This window comes from Canis aureus, chromosome 2, assembly GCF_053574225.1.
Source record: "Canis aureus isolate CA01 chromosome 2, VMU_Caureus_v.1.0, whole genome shotgun sequence".
Classification (NCBI taxonomy): Eukaryota; Metazoa; Chordata; class Mammalia; order Carnivora; family Canidae; genus Canis; species Canis aureus.
In genome coordinates, this window is record NC_135612.1 from 50,066,813 (window position 1) to 50,089,508 (window position 22,696).

General features: G+C 38.6%; 1 protein-coding gene across 15 annotated transcripts in view; it reads left to right on the top strand.

The window, feature by feature from the left end:
* The window catches only part of AKAP13 (A-kinase anchoring protein 13), a 320,707-nt gene that overhangs the window by 246,929 nt on the left and 51,082 nt on the right, over positions 1-22,696 (top strand). For 8 of the 15 annotated variants that reach the window (XR_013364374.1, XM_077871282.1, XM_077871307.1 and 5 more), the window contains 6 exons: positions 491-556; positions 2,429-2,621; positions 5,603-5,711; positions 10,768-10,896; positions 14,673-14,715; positions 16,383-16,515. Coding sequence is in view for 14 of the 15 variants with exons in the window: in XM_077871282.1 (XP_077727408.1) it covers positions 491-556; positions 2,429-2,621; positions 5,603-5,711; positions 10,768-10,896; positions 14,673-14,715; positions 16,383-16,515 (673 nt within the window). In the remaining variant the exon portion in view is untranslated. The remainder of the gene's footprint in view (positions 1-490; positions 557-2,428; positions 2,622-5,602; positions 5,712-10,767; positions 10,897-14,672; positions 14,716-16,382; positions 16,516-22,696) is intronic. The other 7 variants (XM_077871357.1, XM_077871362.1, XM_077871376.1 and 4 more) reach the window with 3 other exon arrangements.

The following is a 22,696-nucleotide window of genomic DNA, read 5'->3' on the forward strand; positions in this document are numbered from 1 at the left end:
CTCCGGCTTAGATGGACCCTAACTGGAAACATGTGAAGAAAACTCATGACCCATTGATCCTACCCCAGTGTAATTTGTCATTGTCCCTTTTAGTCAAAGGTGAGTTTAGTGTAGTTAAGGATTATCACCGTGGCCACAGAGGTCTGAGAGTAGTGTGGCAGAGCGTACAGAGGGACTGTCTCTAGTAATGGGGATGCCTCTGGACAATACCTGAGGAGGGAGCACTCTTGGTTCAGAGCTGTTACCCTGTGGCAAACTCACATAATCATTTCCAGCACATTGTCTAGATGGGTATGAGTAGAGCAGTTTTAAGTTTCTGTCGTTTTTGTTCTAGCCTTTTTCTAAATTCTAAATGTTATGTTCCTTTTTTTGATGATCAAATAAATCCATCTGTCTGTAACTATGGCTTTTCTTTTCAAACCCAATAACCCCATTGCTGTTTCCTCTTTTCTCCCTCCATTTCTGTTTCTGCCTTTGATGTCATCCCCAGTATGAGCTGGTGTCCCTCTGGTGTGCAATACTCTGCTGCCCTGAGTGCTGACTTTAATTACAGAAGGTATGGTATTGTTACATGTCCAGCCCCCAAAGGGGGAATCATAAAATATGGCACCTGGGCTTTTGGCTGGGAGCTTGCATCTGTGTGGCTCAAATGCATATGGCATCCTGCTTTGTGAGTACAGTGTTGAGTTGCCTCTGCTATGGGCATCACTAATCCATTTGAAGGGGTACGGACTAGGAGGTGGATGGTGTACCCTGATGCATCCTATTTGTCTCAAGTGGCTGGAGATTTGGTATTTTCTGCACAGACTTGTATCTATCGTATAAAGTAGATCATGTCTTTGCTTGGTTTTGGTTTGTCCTAATTTCCAGAACCTGGGGATTCCCACATCCTGAGGAAAACAGTGACAGAAGCAAGGCAGCTAATAAGATGCACTTATTTCTGTTTTGTTTCCAAATCCCCCAATCTCTTTAGATTTCCAAAATCACAGATTCCTCATTGTTTCATATTCTTCTCTTAGCTAAGCAGCCAGATTTAATTACTAAAACACTTTTAGGATTAAGTTTTGTGGGTAATGATAGACTGGTTTTTCTCAGGCTTTACAGACAATTCACAATAGAAACTGAATTTCTTCTTCACTTAGCCTGTCTCCCTGGTATTGAAAATGAGTTTCACAGAGACATATTTACTTAACATTTAATCATGATTTCTATTGTCATATTGAAATAAGAAAAACAAAATCCATTGTTTAAATTACCCACTAGAGAAAAATAGAAGCATATGGTTTCAGTTCATAATAAGTAATTTATGAAATAAAAAAAGCAAATACAAGCCCTCTGGATTGGCACACATGGATTATTTGTAAGAACTAACTGTACAGTTTGAGCAGAGATAACTGAATAGCTTCAGTTTACCTTCAAATGCATTTCCAGCTGCTTGTAACTAAGAACGTGGTCTGCTACAGCTATATTTTGCAATCTTGCTTATTTTAAAGAAGTTCTCACTGCAACTGCAACAGATGTGGATTATTCTGGCTAGTGCCCCAAGGCGGAGAGATGCTAACTACTCTTTGTAGTCTCCTGTTTGCAAAAAACAAACAACCAACAACAACAACAACAACAACAAAAAAAAGCTTTTTCACTCTGCAGACCACAGAATCTTTATTCCAGGCATCCCATGCCCTAAGTTTGCCCCCCTTTTCTTGGTCAATATCAAAACCAAAAGATTAAAACTCTTAGACTTAGTAGCTTTTCAGCATTTCATTCTTTAAGGCGGCCTATGCATCTGTCTGCAGTTGACGGTTCTCCGGGAACCTGTAAAGCAATTGTTGTCCAACCAGATGTACAGATGATACTGCTCATAAGTAACACTTGGGTTTCTGGAGTAGACACGTACCTGTGAAATTATAAAGGTCAGCTAGACTGTAGTTGAATGTAAAGTTGTAAAGATCCACTTAACTGACTCAAGGGCAAGTCTGAGTCTCCGTGTTTATCTTCTGAAAGTTACTTATGCATCTTTTTTCTCCATGCCATTTAATTCTTTGGTATTGGCTGAGCTCAGACTTTGGCAAAGATTAATTACGTCAGGTCAAGGAAAACCACCCATAAATAAAAGATCAGTAAGATACTACGGTCTTATCCATATGGTGTATTGAAAAAAAAATCTTGAGAAAATGACCTTAGATGGCCAACATTTGAACAAGTTGAATGAGATAAGAAAATCTCAGTGCAGTGTTCTTTCTCAGCGTACCAACACCTGTGGGGGGTAAAGATAGTTGGCACTCATTTGTGCCTTGCCCTTGTCGATAACTTTGCTAGATGACATAGAAATGATATATCAGCAGGGAGATACACCCAGAGCAGTTTCGTGTCCTCCTTCCTTTCTGAGATTCAGAAATAGAATGAATTAACTCCTTTACTCTGTGTTCAGTTTCAGCCTAGAAGGCTTGACAGGAGGAGCTGGTGTCGGAAACAAGCCATCTTCATCCCTAGATGTAAACTCCATAAACACCAAAGAACTCAGACACCCTTTCAATGGTGAAGAAAGGGGTGACTCTTTGGTGTCACTTTCAGAAGAGGATCTGGAATCAGGCCAGAGAGAACATAGGATGCTTGATCAGCAGGTAAGGCTAAAGTGGATATATGCTGCTGATGTGGAAAAATTTATGCTTCCCTACATGTGTCCTCACATGAGGAACAAAAAAAGCAAGACTTAGATTAATAGAAGTCTAGTAGCTGTGATTGCTTACCCATTATACCATATACTCAGTCTAGCACAAAGCAAGTTTTTAGCACTTAACACTAATTCAAGAATACCTTTAATCTGCACTGATTTAAATATTCCATCAAAGCAGACGTTTTTAAATAAGGAAAGTACCCAGGATGTGTAATTGAATTTTTCCTTCTTACCTGAGGACTTCTTTTTATCATCCCAATAGTAAAATGAGTCTTGAAGTTGTTACATAAAATTACCTAATTTTTCAAAACCCTATCCCTTCCTGGGGAAAAAAATCTTTGTCTTCTCACATTGCCTAGAAAATGGCTGTTTTTTCATCTTTGCTTCCCATCACTGTCAGAATTTTCAGAAAACATCTGTACTCCCTCCCCACTGATGATCTCTTCATGCCTGCCCTTGGCACTCACCTGGAACTCCCTACTGGAGGGCCTGGTCTTCTCTCAGCCAGTCAGGTGACTTTCCCAGTGCTCACCCTCGAGGGCCTTTCTGTCACTCACCACCAGGTACAGGGAGTTTGCCGTGAGAACTAGAATCATAAGCTTTTAGACCCTCCCACCCTGGGCTCCTGGTACTTTATCTTCCACTTGGGCCCAGAGAACTTTCACTTGATTTCTGGGAGGATTCTGTGATACACATGCAAATGAAACATTTCTAATTAAACAGACAACAAAGTTAAACACCTGTGTTTGAGTAGATGACTGGAGTTTTAGGTAGAAATAGAAGGAACCGTATCTAATTAAGCTAACAAAAATGTCAAAACAGCCTGTTAACTTGAGTTGGTGACAGGATTTTATGTAGACATTTAATGTTCTGTTACACCCCATTACGTAGCAGTGATATGATCGAATAGAAATTGGACACTGGGGGGTTACCTTAATAATGATGTATTACTTACATGAAGGTCCAAGAGAATTTTGGCTGGACGAAAATCAGTTTAAAGGCACAAATGAATTCTGCCACTTCTCCCCCTTCCCCATCTCCCATGTCTTCTGAGCCTGACACTTTAGAAAGGGTTAAGAAAAATAGCAAGAAGATGGAGAATAGGGGCGCCTGGCTGCCTCTTGATCTCAGGGTTGAGAGTTCAAGCCCTGTGATTAGAGATGACTAAAAAATAAAAATAAATTTAAAAAAAAATGGAGAATATATTTATTGAAGCAAATGATTCAAATTTATTCAACCTAATGGTAACAGAAAAAGAGAGTGAAAAATAAAAACAATTCTTTCATAGCTTGCCAAGTGCATCTTTGGTAAGTGAGGAGTCTGAAGAATAAACCACATTTCATGTGTATAGAATCCTTTGGAAGTCCATTGTAAGACCAGGCAAAATACCAAAGTTGTGGGTTTGTGAACAGAATCTTAGACTTAGAGCCAATATATCCCTTCAGATTCCACATAAGGCCTTGTGTGTGAGAACTTCATGCCCATTTGAAGCACTTGCCGAAGGCCTCACAACTGGCCGTTGGCTGGACAACGTTAACCTCAGAATTCTTGACTGCTACTCTCACTGCTTTTCTCCACATTTTTGAAGTTGGAGAGTTTTAATGAGGAAATGGGAACATTTTAATTTTCTTAATATTGTTATGTAAAACCTTTTCTGAAACATATTTCTAGGAATTGGACAGCGGACCCTGTCTGTTAATAAGTGGTATCAGTTACTGCTGAAGCCTTTCTAAAATGGCTTTTCTGATTTAGTCTTTCTAGATGAAGTTGCTGACATTTTCGTGCTTTCCTGTGCTCATTAGCCTTTCTGGAACTCTCTGCTCACCCACAGTTTTTATCTTGTGTGCAGCCTCAGAGTGGGTCTTTGAGCTGCTGGTATCTCTGATCTGGACAAGTCGCCAGCAGCCAGCTTCCTGCTAAAGCTCTCTGCCTTTCACTGAGCTCATTTTTCAGACCTCACGGTTGTATATGAAACATAGCAACTGTTTGCCTCAGACTCCATGGTTACACATGGAACAAGCTTTAAATAATCAGAAGTCTTTGGCACACTGGAGTTGAATTCATGGTAGTAACAGATTTTCAATGCTTCCTTTTGAGCATGTGCAGATATTAGCCTACTGTTAAGGGGGTGGTTCATGCCAAGTAAAGTCAGCTAACAACTTGAAATGGCCGTCTCAGAACAGAAGGAGAGGGAGCCCCTCACCACCAGCAGTATGCCAGTACACACTGGTGGACTATTCTCCTAGGGGCATTATTACAGGAGCTTCTGCAGCTGGTTGCATTACATGGCTGCTGTGAATTTACTAAAGGCAGTAAATTACCAATTTCAGCCCCCCTCATGTTCATGTAGAAGCAGTCTGATCTTAGAAAAGAAAAGGAAAGATTTAGAATTCTTCCCAGATGAATGGCTGCCTGGCTCTTGATCTTAAAACCTTTTACTTGCCGCTTTGTTTCCAACTCATTAAGATCAGAATAATACTATTGGTATCTCCTATACCTCTAGAAAGGATATTTAGATTTTTGAAGAACAAGAGCAATACTATATGTGTGTTGGTATTTCCAGTGAAGTTATTTTTATCTAATTATGCATTCAGCAGATGTTTACTAAGTATGTACTAGTAAACATTATTAGGTATTATGACAGATATGAAACCACTGTACAGGATGGGCACTCCATTATTCCGTCTTACAGATAAGAAAACTAAGGCTCAAAGCTAAGTAACTCCTATGAAGTTAAACAGCTGTTAAGTAGCAGGGGCAGACTTGCATCCAGTGTATCTGCCTATAGAGCCTGTGCTGTTACCCCTCCCATGAACTGCCGCCTTTTCTTAGGTTGGACTGGAAGGTAAAGTTTTATGCTTATCTAGAAATAATAAGATGTATTCAGAACCTGTTCTTCAATTTTTTAAAATTTTTTGTACTTCCCAGGCATGTCACAGATCTAAACAACAGGGATTCAATTACTGTACATCAGCCATTTCTTCTCCATTAACAAAATCCATCTCATTAATGACAATCAGCCATCCAGGGTTGGACCGTGAGTATATTACCTCTTTTGTTTTAAATTAAATATTTTTTATTTTTTATTTTTTTAAATTAAATATTTTTTAAACACTTTGTCATTCTTCTTACTTTAAGACTCTGTAATATTACCTTCCAAAATTCGCCTGCCACTTCTCCTGAGTGGCTCATTTAAATGGAAAAGGTGATACACAGTTTAGTTTGGGGATCTTCCTCCTTTTGCTAAAAATTGCTTTAGTACATTAAATGCATTATAGTCTTGGGCCTAAACCTGACACAGATTTTAGAAAATTTTTTATTTTGAAGTAATTCCAGACTTTAAGAATAGTTACAAAGAATTACCATATATTCTTCATTTGGAGTCCCAGATGTTAAACGTTTGATATATCTTCTCAAAATCATAACTTTTTATCAATCGCTCTTCCTCTATCACTTCCTTTAAAGTATTTTTCTGAGGCACCTGGGTGGCTCCGTCAGTTAAGCATCTGCCTTTGGCTCAAGTTTTAATCTTTAATCTTTAATCTTTAATCTTAAGATCCTGGGATCGAGTCCTGCCCCACATCAGGCTCCCACAGCTGCTGCTCCACAGCAGGCTCAGTAAGGAGTCTGCTTCTCCCTGTCCCTCTGCTGCTCCCCACCACTCGTTCTTTCTCTCTCCTTCTCAAGTCTTTTTTTTTTTTTTTTTAAGTGTTTTTCTGAAACACTGGAGAGTAAGCTACAAACACAATGAGGTTATATCTGAAGATATTCTCATCTATTATCCACATTTTAACCGATATTAATTTCTTGAAATCTTCAAAAATGTCCAGATCATGAAGGACAAAGAAAGACTGAGATACATTTTTAGTTGGTTAAGCCTGTACCAAAAGGATTACATCTGCAAATATGAATGGAGCTATATGCAGGTTTAGGACCCATTAGACCCATTAGGTAGATGTCTGGCATCCGTTAAGCACAGGGCCTTTGCAAATAAAAGATGCTCAGAAACATATTTGAATTGGATCTAAATGTTTGCCATGGAAAGATAGCTTGTTCTTTGAGAAACCCCACCTTTTTATTTTAGTTTTAAAATCTTGGTTGTTATTTTAGTTTTAAAATCTTGGTTGGTATGTTTTTTTTTCCACGAGTACAGTTTGAGATCATGACATAAAGATTTAGACATTCATTTAGATTAGATTGTCCCCATTATTTGCTGAAAGTCCATGTATTCAAGCAGGCTGAGGCAGAGGGAATAAATAAACTCTCCTGGTGTTTCTGATGCTTCTTCAGTGTCCCCTGATATAACTCATCTTAAAAGAGTTGGGGACAGAAGTAGCTGCCCTACATTAGGGAGGTGTTCTATCTCAGTTCAAGACTTACTGCAGGCGTCATCTTTTTAACTTCCACTGTAGAATTAAGACGTGAGAGTTAATTGTTACCCTTGTCCTCATTTTCATGACCAGTACTTCAGATCTGGCCTGTTTGACTATAAAGATGTGCCTACTAATGACATAGTCTCAAAGATGATGATCCCACAGAACTACAACTGGAATAGCTTTTCCTGTTTTTGTTTGGATTTTGGTTTTGTTTCAGTTTGGCTTTGAAATAGAGGTTTTGCTGGTATAGAATGAAAATCATTATAACAAAATAGTTAATAATGGATTTGATAATCCTGGAGTACTAGAGTTCATTAGCCACAGATAGAAAAGCACTCTGAAGTGAGACATTTCAGCTCTGTGTTAGCCTCCTTCCATGACTAGTGAATGTGGTGTCATAGTGGAGAGTCTACTCCCATAGCAACAGATAACAACACCAACAGAATGTGTCCCACAGAGGGAGCTTTTTCCTATATTTTGTGACACTCTCTTGCCTCGTGCATGAAACACTTCATTAATTTTTCCTCCAAAAAGCAAGATGGTTTTTGACTATTTTCAGTTGCTAGCCAAACACTATAAATAATGCAGCTAACTCCCAGAAAACACTGTCCTAGAGTGCCAGGAGTTCTGGCACATAGAGCTTTTCCTCCTGTTGCTGGGAAATTTTCTGGTCCACTCGCTGAGAGGACTGAAATGAGTTAGCAGACTGTTGTCAACAGTAGAGCTCTAAGCAAGAGTTTAATCCTTTGATCAGAAGAGGGTACCCTCATTGTGACTTATGTTGCACATTTTGTGCACATTTGAATGATTAGGTCATAAATTAGTTAGCCTCACACTTTCCCTGAGTTAGCATATGCTGTAATTGGAGGGTTAATCAACTCTAATGATACTGCTTATCCTTAGTTCCTCCCCATGTACAATTAATTTTCCCAAGTGTATTTTTTTTATTCTGCTCTAGAAACATAAATTTTTTCACAGATGTAAAAGTCCTGGCAGTTGAACAGAAGGCTAAACCTGGTGTCCCATGTGCTGTGCCTTTAAGCATCAGGATCACTGGCCTGATCCTCAATTTGCCACAGACTTAAATTTTCCATTCCAAATCACTTAAATACTCTGCATGATTCATCTCTGATCATGATCTTCCTAGCTGAAAGAATCGTAATTAAAATCTACACAGCAATTTTTAAAGCTTAAAGTATTCAGTACACTTAAAATGTTTTAATTGATGTTTTACTGTAAGCACACATTTGGTGGCTATGTGACCTTGGGCTAAATAGTGAAATCCTTTCTGTTACTTGATTAAACAGGGATAATAATGTTGGTAAGGCTTAAAAGTGCATTTACATAAAATCCTTAGTGTATTTCCTGGCTTACAGTCAGCAGTTGTTTCTGTTACAGAGTGAGTTCATTGATTTCACTAGGCATTGGTGCCTAGAACAGTGCCAGAGTCTGTCTCTGACTGGAGTTTAAATGTTAAAGAAAGGAGAACACCATGCCTCATTGTCTTTAAGTGGTTGTGTCTTAGGAGTACACTTTTCTAGGAACAAAATACTTTCTAAAATCTACCTATTTCACTACTTCCAGCCTCTACCTGTGCTATGTCTTCTTCCTTCAAAAAAATTAGCTGCCTCTACCACAGTATTCCATAGCTGTTAACAGTTGGTCATTTCTGAAAATACATGTCTCCTGAGCCTCTTGTCTGGAATGTCTCATTGGGTCATTTTCTAGAAGAGAAACTCAATGTTATTTCTAAGGTGGGATCACTTTTTGAAATCCATTCATGCAGAGGAAAATACTGAGTAAAGGTGGTGACTAATGGATTTCTGTGTCATTTTTGGGGGTGGAAAGTAGGCGACAGCTTACTTGGGAACCACAATAGGTGGGGAGCTGTCCTCACTCACATGTCTTGGCTGTGCTGCCTCAGTGGGAACATGATGAATGCATCTTGCCAGCTCATTTTTAGGGAATCAGAATAGCATTGCAGCTTCCTGCATCATGTGGGGAAATGCTGGAAGGATTGCCCTCAGAGAAACTGCTCCCAGAGATGGGTTTGTCTTTATTTCTTCTTCTTGCATCAGAGAGGATGGAGTGGAGACTCTCAGCTTGCCAGCAGACATGGATGGTTTCTTGATAGAACTTAAGAATAAACATTGTTTTTGCACATACAGCATAATTCCATTATTACAGGTGATCCCTTTCCAAGAGTATATTTTAAAACATCTCATTGCTTCTACTCAGAAGATGCTCACAAACAGAGAAAGTGCTTGATTGATTGTATCCCTGGAAGGGCCCTAACCACATTAGTGGCAGTGATGTTAAAAGGACAGTATACCCATTAGATAGATTTCAGAGGCTTTTAATGAGAAATCATTTTGCCTTCAGTTTTCTGAGTGTGTTATCACAAAGAACAAATATGTTCCATATATGTTGAGGATACTCCTTAGATACTCATACAAATAGGTTTCTCCGTATGATCCATGAAATTGTGACAAAAGGGGGGGTGCTTTTATATTTTGTGTAATAAGAAAGCTCATTTTCATTTCTTGAATTTGCTTCACATTTCGAAGTAACTTTAGAAAGCACATGAAGAGGATGCCTTACTTTTTATACTAGGTGGTCACTGCCAAAAAACCCAGTGTACATGTATTCGTGTCAGTAGTTCTTTGATCTGTCACGTGACGTGGCTGCTGACAGACATCACTTAGTATTTATGTGGAACATTCAGTTGGTATGGGGTTTTTTCATTTCATTTAGGACACTGAGCTTTTAGAGGGAAATTCATTTATTAATGTGTTTATTCAGCAAGCATTTGAGTTACTCTTTGCCGGGCACCAGGCTAGACAGTGGTAGGAGAGGGATGAGCTTATAGATACAGTTTCTTCACCACATTCCCTCCACAAGAGAACAGGTGTGTGTAATATGAAGTGATAAATAAAGCAAGTGAAAGAAACATTGGGCTTTACAGGAACATCCAGCAGAGACAGCTTTACTAGGGAGAAGTAATCTCAAAGTTGACACTAAAAGGAGACTGGGAATTCAGTAAGTGAGTTAATTTAGGTGTGCCACCAAGGTATCATGGTTCCGCTCCAGACCACCGCCATGAAGCAGGTATCTGAATAAAGCAAGGCAGATGAATTACTAGGTTTCCCAGTGCATATAAAAGATACATTTACACTATGTTCTAGTCAAGTATGCAATAGCATGATGTCTAAAAAAACAGTGCACATATTTTAAATAAAAAATCCCTTACTGCTAAAAAAAAAATGCTAACCATCTCCTGGGCTTTTGGTGAATTATATATAATCTTTTTGTTGGTAGAGAATCTTACCTTCAGATTTGGTGGCTACTGAAGGTTGGGTGGCTGTGGCAGTATCTCAGAACAGTACAACAGTGAGGTTTGCCAAATATATTGATTCTTCCTATCATGAACAATTTCTCTGTAGCATGCAATGCTGTCTTAATAGCATTTTACCCACAGTAGGATTTCTTATTCTGCCAAGTAGGTGTTTGTTGGATGAATTATTTAAGCTGTATTAGAATTCTGCGTATTCAGAAATAAAGATGAAAATGTAAACAAATATGTTGTTCCCCTAGACAGCCTTTCCTGCAATCAAACAGACTAGTGACATTATTCCATTCAGCATAATTTGAGGTGCCTTTCACTCTGTCCTGGAACAGTCTGCTGTGCTAACATCTTCTGTTAACCCACTTTCTCAGCCCAGCCAAGGATGCAGCCGGCAAGGCGGGTCTCCTTCTCCGTCCACATCTCTCCACATCTCCTTAAGTCTAAAACTCTTTTTTCTCTTGGCTCTTCTTACTCCAGTGATGATGAGGAGGAGTTGCATAGTAAGTAAGCAACTGTAGTGTCCATGACTGCTCTCCAAAGGGTCTGACCAGTGCTGCAAGTGCTATTGGCTTCATACTAAGACATTATTTAGCCCCTTGCACGCCACCATTTCTAAATTATGTGTCTTCATGCTTCACTTTAAAAATTAATCTGGATGAAACAGTTTTTGTCCTCTATATACCACCTGCACTGGTTGATCCGGGGGCCTGATTCCAGGGCACAGGGATGTGTTCCTATCCCACCTGGTAGCTTTTGTACTACTGAGCACTAATTTCACAAAGCTTTCTATTTGATCATGTAAATTTCATTTTTTCCTTGGTTTGCCCTTTTTTTTTTTTCTTTTTCTTTTTCTTTTTCTTTTTCTTTTTCTTTTTTTTTGGTCTCATGGGACATCTGGATATCCACCTGTGGTATTTAAAAGCTAATGTTAAGCTTTTTTTCTTCTCACTTTTCAGACATGTCTTTAAAAATACCTTTCCCTTGGGGCACCTCACTGGCAAGAGCGTGTGACTTTTGATCTTGGGATTAGGAGTTCAAGCCCCAAGTTGGACATAGAGATTACTTTAAAAACAAGAAAGAAAGAAAGAAATACCTTTCCTTTGAGATTATAGCCCATGAAATAGGGGATGAGAGTTACAGATTTATTTCCTCCCTTCCTACCTTCTCTCCTTTGCAACTTTTATTTTTCAATAGTTTTCCTACGGTATGGATTTAGGATTAGTGTATTCTCATTTGATAATGCCTAGTTTTAAAACTTTATAAAGTATCAGTTTTAATAAGCTAGGAAAAGAAAGGAATTCTCTCCCCTCCCCATGAAAATTGCGGGTTTCAATTATGCAAGATTTCTGGAATATTTCAGGATTGCTGCTTTTAATGGAAAAAAACCATTTCTACAATAAAGGTAAATAATGAGTTGTTTTAATATAACCAGATGAGTCTCAGAGAATTACAGTATTCATATAATTGAACACCCTAATTCCTACCACTTGCTGACCCTATACATTTCAGTAGTATTTGTTTATTTAAATATTAAAATTTTATAATTTTATAATTAAGCAATTTAAGCTCAGAGTGACATCTTTGCATTGTTCTTACAGTACCTTACATACAGTAACACAAAGTACCTTAAATACAGTAACACAAAGTTTAGTCAGTTTCTCTTAAAATTTCTCTCTTATTACATTTAGTGCTTTTTTCACAATTAAAAGATGTTTGGTAAGTAGGCACAGCATGAGATCTTTATACTGGTTGTAATAGGGAAGTTGCGAAAGTCTACTTAAAACTTTGAGTGTTCAGAAATTCTCAAGCCTATTTCAGTTGAAAATATTTGTGATACACCCAGGGAAATAGGTCCACATATGGCAACTACAACAAAGGTCCCAGTGGCATTCCTTCTACCACTAATATAAAATTATTGATGTAAAACAGCACTGGTTATACAGTTCACCCAACATGATGGAATCATAAAAGTTGTAGAAGCTTGAAGAGATCTTTGAACCAAGTATCTAGCATTCCTCAAAATATGTTACTTAAACTCACAAATACCAGTGAGCATTAGGGAGGTAGAAGAGAGAGGAAAAAAAGAAAGGTTTGGTTTGGTTCATGGCCACATAAATTTAGGAAACTCCAGTTAAGCTGGTTTCAGAGGCTAATGTGTACATTGTGAATTTCCAAGGCAGCATGTTCAATGAGCTGTTTCCCAAAGTTATTAGCTAGATAACCACAAAATGTGCCTGACTATGCACAACACCTCACAAGACTAGTATTCCATGAAACATACTTTGGAAAATATTGACCATGTCCATCCAGTAGTTCTGACCCTGGAATATTATAGTATATTAGGTCTGCAGGTTCTTTCAGGACTTTAAGAAAAGCCTAGTTGAAATATGCTGTTGACCTGCAATAGTACTTTGCAGGCCAACATCAGTGACAGATTTCTGTGCTTTTGTCTATGATTGTACCAGAGAAGTAACATTGGTTATTTCATACTATTAGGTTCTCTGAAGACTTAATGACACTTTAGGAATCTGAGATGTATTGGTGAATTAATCAGTTTTCAGAACCACATCTAGGAAGTCACAGCAAATGAATTAAAATTTTTTCAGCAGTAAAAATGTTAGAAATCCTTGTAAGAGTCATAGATTCTCCTAGTACTTAATCACATATTTGTTCAGTTTTTAATTTATTCAACAGAAATGTACTGGGAGCTTGTTCTTGGCTGGGCACTTTGCTGGTTGGTATTTTTCCTCATTGTGGATTTTAGTTTCTCCTTGTTCATCTTACTAGGGTGCTAACTTTCTAGGTGATTGCTTTACTATACATCAGAGTCCTGGGAGCATGAGAGAATTTAATGCTGCTTCTATCATGCAAGGTCCCTTGGATGGAAAAGATTTTAAAGCCACTGATCCTAAACTACACTTGGTTCTTTAAGTAAATTAAAGCATCTGAGGTTAAACTGCTGACAATTTCACACCTGACAAGAGGATCGTACAGATCGTACAGAAACTCGGACAGATCCCAGATTAACTCTTATTCGGTTCATCTTTCTCAACTGGCTGTTACTACCACATATTATAAGTGAAATAGAAGAACCCAAGCTGGTAAGAGGAAGAACCATAGAAAGAAGACTTAGAACACTTGTTGGCTATTTACTTAGTATTAGCTACCATTTTGAATTTCTGTTCAGAATCTAGAACAGGTTGGACATTTAAGAGTTTTAAATGCTGGGAATCTGGTAGTGGAACATCTTCAAATCTTTATCAAACTAAAATTTGACTCACAGTAATCTCAGATCCTTGAAACCCACCTGAAGGAAGAAGTGTGTGTCCCACTCACATTATAGCAACATTGGTACTCGACAGCTCTTGTCTACCTGGAGTTATGCACAGAAAGTATTTCTATACCTGATCCCCTAAAATTGGAAACCATTTCTTGAGACCCACTGATCTAAGTTCTGAAGTAACTCAAACTTTATTAACATGTTGTAGATAAAATAATGTAGTGTTCCTTCTGATTGCTCCACTTGCTGCCCTGCTGTCTGACCTGGCCTTACTTCTAACGACCTGTTTCACTTTATGGTTTGATAGTCATGGAAGAAGGAAGAATGCATCTGCCCTGCACATTGTCAGTGTCAGCCTGGCAAAGACCTTACCATGTGTTTTAACTCCCTCGTCTCACAGATGAGGAAATGAAATCCAGAGATCTCACCCCAAATTAGTAATAAGACAAGGAACTTAGAAGCCAGCTCTGATGCTCTTCTCTTGTCCACTAATCCATTTCCAAGAATGCTCACGAAAATATTAGATTTACAATAGCTAGATCTTTTGGTATGGAAACTTATGAAAGCAAAATGAACAGCATATAGAATATATTTAATTTTCGATTTTATGTTCTTCCTTGATGTCATCTCAGAAAGATGGCCTTTGGAAATGGAGCATTGGCAAGAACAGGAATTAAACATGTCTCGTGTGTTTGATCATGGAGAAGAACATGTTGGTTTGGGGTTTGCTCACTAGCTTGGATCCTGGATTAAATTTTTTGTCAGGGAGAATTCACTCCTGTTACTGCCTGTTTCCAATTCCAATGTTAAGGGTTTTGAGTTGAATTTTTCCTTCTTCCAAACCCTTAGTTAGGAGGAGAAGGCACCACACACGGCTTTCAGATGCTTTCTGCTCTACGTGTGTCATTGTAAACATTTTAAACCTCTTCTCTGTCAGCCAGGCACAATCCTTTGGTTCCAACATTTTCTCTACCTTTTTTTTTTTTTTTCTTCCAGATTCTCGGCCTTTCCACAGCACCAGTGCCAATCTGACTGAGAGGTACCGCCCATTTATTTTGTTACTCCTTTCCCTGAGACGAAATGAAGGAAATCCAAAATGTCTTAGGACATTTAACTAACCTAAGAAGTGAATTCAGCTCTTTGGAATCCTACTTCCTTGAGTGATAAATTTGGAATAGTGGCTACAAGTGGTTTGTAAAGAAGGCCTATCCTTTTTGAATTATGTCTTCAAGAACTTTTTACTTTTGTTTTCTCTCCTGATGATAAACGTTTGCATTTATTCAGTAGAGGAAACACTTGTATTTGACTTTATGAACTTTTGTACTCTGTTTATAGAAATTATTAGTCCCTAAGGGCTGACAGCATTTTGTTTGTGCATGTGCAGTGCTGCTACTTTAGCCACTGTAAGCTTTAAAATAGTCATTTTCTTCTACCTGTACAGATATATATTACACAGCTCTGTCCAAAGTAAGTGAATTGGTTCTTTAGTTGACAATAGGCAGAAGATTGATACTTTGACTCATTGTTTATTTTTATGTTCCTCTTGTCATGCTTATGGGGTTCTAAAATATTCTTAATGTAAGCATATAGGGTTTTGATTGTTGCACTACACTTCAAGCTATTCTCCTTTTCACAAAGGCTTTAGAGTGACTCAGTGATCCAGAACTGTATGAATGCTTCTCTTTGCATTTCTGGGTCCTAGTTTATTTATCCTTTGTCCTCTAGAGCAGTGCTTCTCACACCATTTCCCCTTTATCATAATAACAGATGGCTTTATTTTGTAAACAGTACTTTATATATAAACAGACCTTTAGCTATTGGAGAGGATTGTTCTCTCTCTGAAGTTATGCCTCTGTCGTCTCCCAGAGGCCCTTGAGATAAACATAACTTTTCTGTGGAAAAGTTCTTAAAATAACGATTGTAGAACACCTGAAAAAAGTAATCTAAGTAGAATCCTTTTCTGTGTAATGGATAATGTATACAAGTGCCCAGCATTCTTTGAGGAAATCAACCATTATGAATCTCCTAAGGTCTAGACATGTCTATCATAGATGGATTTAGATGCTTTGTAGATCAGTAGTCCATCTGGATCAGTGTGAAACTCCTAAAATGGATATTTCTACACTCTTCTCTCTCTTAAGATTGTGCAAGGCTATATGCACCAGTATTGAGTGTCTAGTGCACCCAGAGACTAAAAACAATATGTGACTTATTCCTTTAGGGAATTTGAATATGCATTTGGTCATAAAAATTTCTTTGTAACCTTTATCAATGTATCCATTATTCCACTGTACTTATGAGTTTCTTCTCAAGCACCTGTTTGGTGCAAAGATGGTTCTAAGTTGAGTGCTATTGTAGATTTAGAAGTTTCAGATAAAATAATAAATGAATAATTGACAGGCTGTGTTTGATACTAAAAATCTATTACTAAAACACTAATGGCTGATACAACAAAACTTAGCCAGGTTTTGGCACCAGAACGTGGGCATTGTGGTATGCTCTCTTCTCGGATCTTACTGTATGGAACCAGTCAGCAGCCCCTGTCCTGCTCGTTCTGTTCCCCATTTTCATGTGTGTGTATAAGTTGACTATGACTTGTAGCTAAAATAATATGGTTACAAAGAAATGTGTGTTTAATCTCAGTTTCCTTTTTTAAAATCCTGTAGTCTTTTTTTAAAAAAAATCAATCTTCTTGTTTTTATTTAGCATAACAGAAGAGACCTATAGTTTCCTGCCACAAAGCCCCTCTAAGAAAGATTTTGAAGGGAAGAGTGGAACAAAAGTCAGTCGTACATTCAGCTATATCAAGAATAAAATGTCCAGCAGTAAGAAGAGCAGAGTAAGTACCTTTGTGGGCATTCCTCTGTGACCACTATAGAGGTCACCACCCATAGGTCCTGTCACAGCCTGCATGCACCCAAAAACTAATTAAGTAGTGGGACACAAGGAAATAAACCCAGAGATAATCTTTGAAATTGCCTAATATCTGAAGAAAAATAACAGCAAAAAAAAAAAAAATAGCAACAAACGGTAATACTATTAATTGGGTTTTACTGTATGCTAAGCACTTTCCATATGTTATTTTATATAATATATATAATATAATAATATATATAATCCTTTCCACAACCATATGAGGCTGATAGAATCACCCTTTCCCTGGAGTGAGTTACCCTATCTGGGCGTTGTGCCCCCACATCTGGAATGGAGGTCCAAATCCGGATCTCTTTGGCTTCAGATCTCATACTGTCAACCACATGCTTTAATTAGTAAACCAGATTTAGAATGTACCTGAAGGCGGGGCACCTGGGTGGCTCAACTGGTTACGCATCTTGATTTCGACTCAGGTCATGATCCCAAGGTTGTGAGATCAGGCTCTGCACTCAGCGTGGAGTCAGCTGGTCCCTCTCCATCTGCTCTTCACCCCACTCATGTGTTCTCTCTCCCTCAAATAAATACATGAGTAAATAAAATCTTTAAAAATAAATAAATTATTCGTGAGAGACACAGAGAAGCAGAGACATAGGCAGAGGGAGAAGCAGGCTCCTGGGAGCCCTATGTGAGACTCAATCCCACGACCCTAGGATCACGACCTGAGCCAAAGGCAGATGCTCAACCATGAGCCCCCCAGGCATCCCTCAATGTATTTTAAAAGAAAGGAAGACCAGGAGTTACTTTTATATACTGATTGCCAGTGCTAAACCAAAATCCAATTCAGTGTCAGGTCAACAGGAGAACTCTTTCTGCCTCCCACTTCCTTATACTCCCTTCACCCACCCACCCAGCTGCCAACAAAATAAATAACTTAGAAAAAAAAAAGAAAAAGGTCTTGAGTGGAAATCAGTGAAGGAGCTCTTGCCAGGGAATCACTATGTATATGCATGTGTATACATGTGCATGGGATGTACATATATACGTAGAAGAAGGGACTGAACAAGCACCCAACTCAATATGATTGTAAGCCTGCACCCCTCGCACTCCCCACCCCCCCCACCCCCGCACTCCCAAATTCAAGATTCTAAAGCCCTCTGTTAAGTGGGCTGGTAGAAGTAGAGCCAGCGTATTTTATGAGGTTTTGTAAATAAGATCTGTCTCTTTTTTTTGTTTGTTTGTTTTTTTGAAGATTTTATTTATTTATTCATGAGAGACCGAGAGAGAGACAGAGACAGAGACACTGGCAGAGGGAGAAGCAGGCTCCTTGCAGGGAGCCTGACGTGTGGGACTAGATCCCTGGTCTCCAGATCGCGCCCTAGGCTGAAGGCGGCGCTAAACCGCTGAGCCACCTGGGCTGTTATCCCCCCACCCTTTTTTTTTTTTTTTTTTTTTTTAGACTTTATTCATGAGAGACACAGAGAGAGGCAGCGACACAGGCAGAGGAAGAAGCAAGGATCTTTCATTTAGCAAATGCTAGCTAGGTTCATTCCTCACTCAGAGGAATTTTTCCATGAAACCTGCCACCAGAATTGTGTTTTCATTTTTCCTGCCCAGGTGCAGAAGGGGAGGAAAGTGGGACAATCAGAAAAAAAAAAAAAAAAAAAACCTAGGAAAAGATGCAAGGAGTCTAGAAAATTGTTCCTAGAATAATCATATATGCAAATATTAACTTCAGACATAACCTGAAAACTTTATAATTTAAAAAATTAAGGTTAAAGAGGGCAGAATGCTTTTCAAGGTTCTAAATATTGGCAGCAAGGCTTAAAATAGAGCCTTATTTGACTTATCACTGCTGGCTTGGACACTGGTTGGCATCAGCAAAAGCAAATCTCCTTGCAAAAATCAGTATAAGATTAGCCAACTATTATCAAATGACTTGTGTAGATAGTCTCAGCATTCTGCTAGGTGCTAAGAAACTCCTAAAGAACTAAAGATCATTGCCTTTACTTTGAGAAATTTTATTATCTATTTTGATACTTTCAAATGTGTTTTGTTGTTTGCTCTATTTTTTAAATGTGGGATCTTCAATTGGGAGACCGGTTAATAAGTGGAGAGTCCCTTTTCTATCCATATCCCAGTGATGTTAATTGTCAGAGTAGGACAGTGAATATACCACAGATTGCATTAATAAAGGAATACAAACATACATAAACAAAACAGTGTAAGCAAACTTAGAAACTGGAACCTGACCTTTAAAAAAGTCCCATCCCATCTTCCTTATTTTACAACTGAAGCACAGAGAGCTATGCTTCAGGTCACAGAACTAGATAATATTAACTGAATAACCTCTTCGTAGGCTAACTTCCAGCAGTCTGTACACTTCATTTCATGCTCACTCAAACAATATCTTACTAAACGATATCTTTTTAACTTTTTTAATAACTCAAAGGACTGGAGTTTGCTAGTAGAGATAAAGAGAAAGAAGAAAAGAAGGAAATGGTGAGAGCAGAGTCTGTCTTCCCTGGCAGAGGCTATTTCAGTTGACCTTTTGCATCTGAGCATCTCCTTTGCCAAGACGACAGCACTGTTTTGTAATGAGACTGGTTCCTCTTTCTCACATGGCTTCAAGATTTGATCTTTGGTGTCTCACACTGCCTCTGGTGGTAGAAACCCTCAACAAAGTATGAATTTGGGGTGCCTGGGTGGCTCAGTTAAAGGTCTCAGGTCATGACCTCGGGGTCCTGGGATCGAGCCCCACATCAGGCTCTCTGCTAAGCAGAGAGCCCCGCCACTTGTGCATGCATTCTCTCTCTCTCTCTCTAATAAATATTAAGAATAATCTTTTTTAAAAATTACAGATCTGTAACCTGGATAGCAGCCATTATTTCAAGTTATCAGATGTTTAGAAAAGCGCCCCACTGGCCAAATATATCGAGTCACCTTTTGTGTAGAATAGCTCACTTTTGTGAATGTATCAAAAGATAGTAATAGAATAGTGGAACAATACATCTTTTGTAAAGTTATGTTCAATACTCTGACTTAATATTGCCCATAGCGCCTATGGTAGAGCTTTACCGCACAGCACTGTTTTATTCTCTAAATGATGAGAATAATAAATGAATTTTTCTTAGTGTGAGAATGCTGACTCTGGTTTTTCTTAACTGCTGACTAATGCTATTTCTCCATAATGTTAAGACAATTGAAAATGCTACTATAGATATTAACACTAGAGGGTTTTTTTAATGAAAATAATTTTATTTCCTTTTTTTTTTTTAAGATTTTTTTATTCAGTTGAGAGAAAGCATGAGCAGGGTGAGGGACAGAGGGAGAGTGAGAAGCAGACTCCCCACTGAACTGGGGGCCCAATGTGGGGCTTGATCCTAAGACTTGGAGGTAGGCAGATGCTTAACCGACTGAGCCACCCAGGCTCCCCACAATTTTACTTCTCTTAAATTATTTTTAAAAGAACTGCTATTAGAGATCATCTGATTTACTTTTATTAGCCTGTTGTACAATATAAGTATTCCTACTTCTTTTAAAGGAAAATGTAAGCATTTACTGAAGATACACTAAATTGCCACCTGTAAATTCTTAAAGTCTCTAGGAATAATTTGTAAACTTTTGCTTTCCTTATAATTAAGCATGATGTATGTATTCATGTAAAAATAGTTATTGACTTCTAGTCTGTTAATCTATTATATGTGCTTAAGAATTAATTTATGTTACAACTCTTAAGGAATATTCTAAGGAGCCAAAAAAATTGTATTTTGCATGTATCACTGAGCTATATATATATGTATCTGTATAGAGAGAGAGTATTTGAGAAATTGAGTATTGATCCTTCATATGTCCTTTTAAAAATTAGCAGTATCTGGCATGAGTAATTAAATGTATTTAATGTTTTTTTCAAAGGGGACAAGCCTAAACAGGAAGTATAACAGGAAGACTGGCAGGTTCTGCTTTTGTCTTTTAGTATCTTCTGATAGTATCATTTCCTGCTAAGTAAGTTTACTTACTGCAGAGTATTTAAACAGTAATGTGACCGTGATCCCACTCACAGAAGGAGTGGAGTGAGCCCATTTAAACCTATCTTATCACACTGATTTTCTTCTTTGAGCTTTCATCATACAGACAACCAGGAGATGGGCAGAAATATTCTACACAAATTCTTAATCAGACTTGAAGTAGGCATTTTGGGGGCAAGAGCTGCATTCCTGTAGAACTACTTGTGTCCAGCTCCACCTCCTTGGGCCTGTGCTCTGTATAAAAGAACCAGACCCATCAGCCTTACAGAGGTGCCAGCTAGAGCACATTTGCAAAGGTTTAAGTCTGTGTTAAATCTGGTTCTCCCTCTGATTCCTTCTCTTATCAGAGATATGCAGTGTGATGGTGGCTTCATGGCAGCTTGTTTTAGCGTGTGTTCAGATTGTCCTGAGTGCTCTCTGGTCTTATCATTGTACCTGCTTGTCCCAAACAGTAGGTTTGGGAAAGTGAGAACTCATTTTCCTTCTTAGTACCCTAGTATAATTACTTCTGCATCCGTCCCTGAAATACCAGTAGCTCCTGCTTCCCCAGCTGTTAAACGTGGAAAAGTCACACTTGAGAAAGCAGCTGATACATCACTTGACCACAGGCGAAGTTTACCACACACTTCACTAAACATTGTTCTTAGGAAGCATACTAATTTCAACATAATGAGGAGTCTTTTTAAATAGATGTGTTCCTTCACTTTTAAGTGTCAGAAAATTGGCCTCAGTACTTCCAGAGTGTCCATCTTGCAACGGAAGCACCATCCACACACACTATATTTGGGGGAATGGTTTTGTCTCATTTCCTGTGTCCTCTGTAGCCAGGGTAGTTGGCGGTGCTGGCAGCATGCAAATAGTTAAGCGTGTCTTAAGGCAACAAGCAGCCTCAGCCCTCCCTCCTCTTTCTCAACCAGTCCCTGGCTTCCTCTTACTGCTTCTCTAATGGCAGCTCGAAGCTGCTGAGCTCTGCCCTGCCGGCATGAGCCCCTCCTTCTGTGAGAGCACGTTTCCTGGCATGGGGGTCGAATCATGTCGGTAAAATGGGGTCGATTTCATGAAGTACCCCTCATAACAGTGAGACTCATAGGACCAAAACATGGGGAGGTAAGAGCCTAACTTCTTTAAAGCACTAAATTCTAATAAACACAGAAAGAGACAATGGGAATTTATTGTTTCATTTTTATCCTTGGAAGAACTAGTTGGGATTACTGCAAAGGATGAGGGTATTATTTATTCAGATTGGATGAGCATTGTGAGGCTTGAGAGAACAGAACATTAGTTGCCACAGAAGATTTTTTTCAACTCTTGGAGCATATTTAGCTTTCTCCGGCAAAGAGACAGAAGCTTTTTAGTTTAACAATTTGTGCATCGAGAAGCCTGCAGCAAAATTTAGTTAAGAGAAATTATCTGAAAAAAATTCTACTTTTTATTGTTATTAGATTATTACCTACTTTAGCGGTTACTGATCATCACTCAGAACAGTTTCCTGTTTTGTAAAGTGAGATGCTTTGTATTTCTCCCTCTTTTCTTAATTTTTCTAGTTCTAAAATGTGGCAGTTCGGTTCTTAGATTTGTATTAGATGTATTCTGTTAACCAAGGACTGTATGTGAATCAGACTTCTTAATCACTCACCAGTTCAATACAGTGCATGGGCCCTGCATTAGGAAGTCTAGAGACCTGATTTGTTGACTGCCGATGTAACCTTTTGTGAGCCAACATACCTCGCCAGCCCTTGGCAGTAGAGTATAGGGAATGACAGTGGAGCTTTTGGAGTCGGCCAGATCTGGATCTTAGTTCCCACACAAGCACTTACTGGCCTGTGGCCTCAGATACAATATTCAGCATCTCTGAGCCTTAGTCTCCTCAAATGTGTGCTAGAGATAATAACTAGCACTTACTTCATTGGGTTGTTAGGAGAAAATACGTGTAAGTTGCCTGCTGCTGTGCTTGGCACATAGCAGCTGTTCAGAATCATAGCTGATGTTTATAATTGTAATCTTCTCAGTTGTACAGTGGGAAACATGATGCCTACCCTGCCCGCTTCAGAGTTACAAAGGCAGATGCAGTAACATACATAGAAGGTGTTGATTCAAGTGTAAGGTGTTTAGTAGTTGTCA